The 5,245-nt window shown below is 44.5% G+C and overlaps 2 protein-coding genes across 2 annotated transcripts in view; one reads left to right on the forward strand and one right to left on the reverse strand.

Annotated features, from left to right (window-relative positions):
- Nucleotides 1-1,097, forward strand: part of Fkbp11 (FK506 binding protein 11, 19 kDa) — a 13,859-nt gene extending 12,762 nt beyond the window's left edge. Inside the window, exon 2 of the mRNA XM_013018698.1 lies at nucleotides 776-1,097. Coding sequence (XP_012874152.1) covers nucleotides 776-1,087 — 312 coding nt within the window. The 3' untranslated portion in view covers nucleotides 1,088-1,097. The remainder of the gene's footprint in view (nucleotides 1-775) is intronic.
- Nucleotides 1,098-1,519: 422 nt separating this feature from the next.
- Nucleotides 1,520-5,245, reverse strand: part of Ccdc65 (coiled-coil domain containing 65) — a 24,140-nt gene continuing 20,414 nt past the window's right edge. Inside the window, exons 4-8 of the mRNA XM_013018699.1 lie at nucleotides 4,910-5,048; nucleotides 3,432-3,629; nucleotides 3,003-3,221; nucleotides 1,932-2,090; nucleotides 1,520-1,837 (exon numbers count right to left, since the gene is read on the reverse strand). Coding sequence (XP_012874153.1) covers nucleotides 1,520-1,837; nucleotides 1,932-2,090; nucleotides 3,003-3,221; nucleotides 3,432-3,629; nucleotides 4,910-5,048 — 1,033 coding nt within the window. The remainder of the gene's footprint in view (nucleotides 1,838-1,931; nucleotides 2,091-3,002; nucleotides 3,222-3,431; nucleotides 3,630-4,909; nucleotides 5,049-5,245) is intronic.

Consider the following 5,245-nt stretch of genomic DNA (forward strand, 5'->3'; position numbering starts at 1 on the left):
CTTTCTTTCTTTCTTTCTTTCTTTCTTTCTTTCTTTCTTTCTTTCTTTCTTTCTTTCTTTTTCTGGTCCTGGGCCTGGGTGCTGTCCTTCAGCTCAAGGCTAGTGCTCTACCACTTGAGTCACAGCGCCACTTCCAGCTTTTTCTGCTTTGTGGTGCTGAGGAATTAAACCCAGGGCCTCATGAATGCAAGGCAAGCACTCTACCACTGAGCCTCCTTCCCAGCCCAAAGCTCCTGTTTTCTTATAATCACACTGAGTACACTCATTGGTTGGTGGAATTTAAAAGGTGTCTAGGGCTGGGAAGGTGGCTCAGTGGTAGAGTGCTTGCCTTGAGCAAATGAAGCTCAGGGACGGTGCTCAGGCCCTGAGTTCAAGTCCCAGGACTGGCCAGAAAGAAAGAAGAAAGAAAGAAAGAGAAAAAAAAAAGATGTCTACTTTAAATCCAATTAGTTTCAGTTCTGCAAAGATTCTGTTCATGTGGCTGTTTCAAAATGGGGTTTGTTGACTGTGTGTCAGGCAGGAGAGGGTCTTCTTTTACTTTTCTATTTCTCCATATTCTGTTTTTCTAAATAAATCTAGCTAAACTTCAAAGACAAAAATAATGAGAAGAACCTGTAGATTTCATATTCACAGCTTTCCTGTGCTGTTAAAGATCTGACCTTAAGCCCGTGCTACATGGCAACTAAAACCAATAACTATCACTAGACTCTGTCTAATCCTCCTCAACCTTTGTCTAGGGAACTCATTCCCACATTTCAATCTGCCTGCTTCATAGTTGGCTTTGCTGTGGCCCATCCTTCCTGTTTGCATTGAGATTCAGGATAAAATACACAGACATTCTAACCCTGCCCTCCCCTCTGCCTCTCCAGCGGATGCAGTGGTGCAGTATGACGTGGAGCTGGTTGCACTGATCCGAGCCAACTACTGGCAAAAGCTGGTGAAGGGCGTTTTGCCTATGGTAGGCATGGCTATGGTGCCATCCCTCCTGGGCCTCATTGGTTATCACTTGTACCAAAAGGCCAATAAACCCAAAGTCTCCAAAAAGAAGCTCAAAGAAGAGAAACGAAACAAGAGTAAAAATAAATAAATAGTAATTTTGAAAACTTTTTTGTATTATTTACCTGACACCTTTCTGAGGCTGCTTTTGTAAGTAGGGATGTGGTGTGAGGCTGGGGGGAAAAAGCCTTTTGGAATTGGATTTTGCCTAGTGTGGGAGTGGTTGGAGGCCTTGCATTCATTCTTGCCCTTGCCTCCTCTTGGTGCTTTAACTTACCCTAAAGACCTGGTCTTGAATGCATCCATGGTACCTCTAGGTCCACAGTCCCATGGTGCCATAATGCTGACAGATTTCATCGAGTACTAAGCCTCCTAGCTATTTTCTGCAGTGTTCCTAATGTCCTCAAAGTGGACTTCTTTGTCCAATATAGCAAAGAGAAAAGGTGGTCATAAACTCTGTGGAAGTTTTTAATAACAAAGCATTCAGGTCTCTCTAGAGGTTGGAAAGATTTTTTTCTTTGGATCACAGGGTGTGGGAGATCACATGGGCTGCTTCAATGACGTTGTAAGAAGTTGAAGGTCGTTTGTTATTTGCGTGGGTTGCAGGTGTGGACAAGGGCTGGGGTAAGTTGCTTCGATTGTTGACTATGAAGAGGGGGTTGATCTGGCTCAGCACTTCATCACTCACTGTGATGCCATCCAAGTACTGCTTCAGCATCTCCCGTAACTTCTCGCTGATAGCTAGCAGCTGGTTTCGTCGGTGTTTGAGGCTCATTAGCTCCAGTTTCACCTTATTATATCTTTTCCAGAAGTTCTCCATCCCTTCGTAGTCCTTCATCACCTGGAGGATGAGTGGAATGGAGTTAGAGGGAAGAGCTATGTGGAAGGATCCATTAGCAAATGCCACCCCGCACACTACCATCCCATAGTTTTACCGTTGCCAGTTCCTCCTCGTGAGAAAGCTGTTCCAGGAACTGAAACTGTATGTCCTCCATATCCCTAGGGGTCAACAGTGATGAATAGAAAGGCAATATTTTCTCTTCTTCACTTTCAAATTTCCTACAGATTTCACCAAGTTTAAGGATCTTTTCACCCTGTTGGAAGCAGGGAAACTTATTAGGGAAGAAGGTGGGGAGGGAAGACAGTGGAGTAGTTGCCCCCATTTGAGCCCAAGGAGGCTTCTTATCCAAATGGGAGACAATGGTAATAATACATTTGACAGTGCTTACCATGTACCAAGCACTGTTCCAAGAATTTCATTACACTTAATTATTTGCTTATATATTTAATTTGTATTTGTACTGGAGTCTGAACTTAGGGCCTCATTCTCACAAGACAGGCACCCTACTCCTTGAACTACCACCTTAGCCTCTCTCTCTCTCTCTTTTTTTTTTCTCTTGGTCCAGTCGTGGAGCCTGAACTCTGGGCCTGGGTGCTGTCCCTCAGCTCTTCAGCTTAAGGCTAGCGCTCTACCACTTGAGCCACAGCGCCACTTCTGGCTTTTTTTCTTTTTGCTTATGTGGTGCTAGGGAATCAAACAAACCTAGGGCCTCAGGCATGCAAGGCAAGCGCTCTACCACTGAGTCACCTTCCCAGCCCCGATAAGTGTTTGACTACTAAAATACATCCCTAGCCTTCCTCCCAGCTTTTTTGTGGTACTGTGGTTTGAACTCAGAGCCTTGAGCTTGCTGGGCATGCCCTCTGCCACTTAAGCTATTCCTCCAGTCTTTTTTTTTTTTTAAAAACAGTCTCACTGGATAGCCCAAGCTGGCCTTGAACTCACAATCTTTCTGTCTCTACCTCGTGAATGCTGGGATTACAAGCATGAATTGCTACACTCAGCTCTGACAGTTTTTATTATAAAATTATTTCATTATTATTCCATTAAAATGGAAAGAGAGGAGGATCCCAAATGTCCACCCAGGAAGTAGGAAGAAACTCCCCCAAGCCTCTCCTGAGATCCTTTGACTTTAAGCCAGGTTCTATGGCTCTTTTCCCTTTGTTACCTTGTCCACAACCTTTCGCAGGGCTTTGAGCGTGGCATTACTTTCCAAGGCAAGTTTGACTAAGTTCTCCTGGGATAGTTCCCGGGCCTGAGTCCTTTGGGCCTTCAGTTTTCTCAGTTGCATAAGGATCAACTCCTTGTCATTACGGACAATCTGGTTTTTCTCTTCACTCTCACGGGTGTGGACTGCAATCTTGCCTCTTGAGATAGTAATGGCCTCCTGAAAGGATAGGGTGAATCAAGAAAGCACTTGGCCAGCAGAGGGTCTGAAGTCAGACCAGTGAAAGCACAGTCTATGGACTGAAGTCGGAGTTTACCAATCCTCCCCACCCAGAGCTCAGTGAGGAAGTGCGGTAGAAGTCAGGGGAAGAGAAGCAGGGAGTAATGGGGCACTTCAGTGAAAGCTGTCTTCCCAGTCATCTATACTAACCTGTAGTTTCTGTATTTTCTTCATCTGTTCTTCAATCTCTTTGGAGCTTTTCTCATCTTTCACTTTCAGGGTCTCAAAGGCAATCTTCCGATCCTCTGTGGCATCCGTGTAGTTCTTGAGTGCCTCCTGGAATCGTTTCCACAGATCTTCCACTATGTTCTCCAGTTGTAATCGTAGAAAGTGTTTATCTTCTAAATTCTAGAAAATGTGCCCCCAATAACAAAGGCTTAGAATTGCCCGATGCCTGCCCTTTGGTGAACTGTTCACAGCATTGTTATCACCAATGAAAATGCCTACTAAATCTAGGCAGGTGACAAAGTTAAGTTTTGTGGGTGGACTGGGAGCTATGACTAACTAGAGAGGAAATGCTCCACTGGAAGACAGTATTGGAATGGGGGAGGTGGCTCCTCAGCTTCACATAAAGGAAATAGGGACCAGTGTTCCTAGATTTTTGTTGTTGTTGTTGGTCATGGGTCTTGAACTCTGGGCCTAGACCCTGTCCTTGAACGCTTCAGCTCAAGGCTACCACTCTACCACTTGAGCCACAGCACCACTTCTGGTTTCTACCTCGCCTGGCTTTGAACCATGATCATCAGATCTCAGCCCCCTGAGTAGCTAGGATTACAGGTGTGAGCTACAGGTATCCAGCTGTATTTCTAACTTTATTTTAGTGTTGGAAACTTACCCATATATGCTGGACTAAAATAAAAACAACCTATACCCAAATTTACACCCTATACTCAAACCTAGGTCTGTGGCTAAGTTTGTAACATCTAAGAAGGTGGGAACCACTTTGGTCCAAGGAACAGGAAATTTAAAATTTCCTGGCTCTATCACAAATCAACAGCATTAAACTAGGTACCAGTGGCTCACACCTAGAATCCTAGGTATTCATTAAGCTGAGATCTGAGGATCTTTCCCAGGCAGCAAAGTCCATGAAGCTCTTATCTCCAGTTAACTACTGAAAAGCCAGCAGTGGAGCTCTGGCTCAAGTGGTAGAGCACCATCCTTGAGCAAAAAGGTAAGGGACAGTACCTAGGCCCTGAGTTCAATCCCTAGTACGGGGGGGGGGGCACATGCATGCAAGCACTTACATGCACGCGTGCACACACAGACATGCACACACACACGCACACGCACATGCACATGCATGCACGTGCCAGCATGATTCTAACAGGTCATTTCACTTTGGTTCTGTTTCTTCATTTGCAAATCACAGGGTTACACAATCCTTTGGGTGCTTCTTTTGGGTCCAAAATTCATTCCCCTGACATTTTAGAATATTCTATCTTTTCAACCAGTCTCACATTTTCAACCAATCTCAAAGTTCCAGAAAGCACTATGAACACCTACAGTGACAACAGACTGGTACTGATTATTGGTTGCAGGGTTGCAGCGTTCTCTTCTTGCTCTAGTTCTTTGAGCAATTTTTCTACAACTTCTCTCTCAGTTCCCATCTTACTACTCTCCCTCTGTACCTTGTTTTTGAGATCATCCCACATACTCTGGAACTCCAACTTGCTTTCATAATCAGAGTCTATATAGTTCTGTTCCATGGCCATAAAGACATCTTGTAGGTAGTGAATCTCTTTCTCATGTTGGTCAATAATTGCTTTCCTATAGGAGACAAGACACTGTCTCTAATGATGGACACAGCATAGGGACCAGTAATAACAACTTAAAGCAGTATGTAATAAAACTGCATGAATGGCATAACCTCTTAGGTATTGGCAGAGAACAGAGGGAAAACAGGACTGTAGTTGGTGTGTGTGTGTGTGTGTGTGTGTGTGTGTGTGTGTGTGTGTGTGCCAGTC

The sequence above is a fragment of the Dipodomys ordii genome, unplaced genomic scaffold, assembly GCF_000151885.1.
Source record: "Dipodomys ordii isolate 6190 unplaced genomic scaffold, Dord_2.0 Scaffold42, whole genome shotgun sequence".
NCBI lineage: Eukaryota > Metazoa > Chordata > Mammalia > Rodentia > Heteromyidae > Dipodomys > Dipodomys ordii.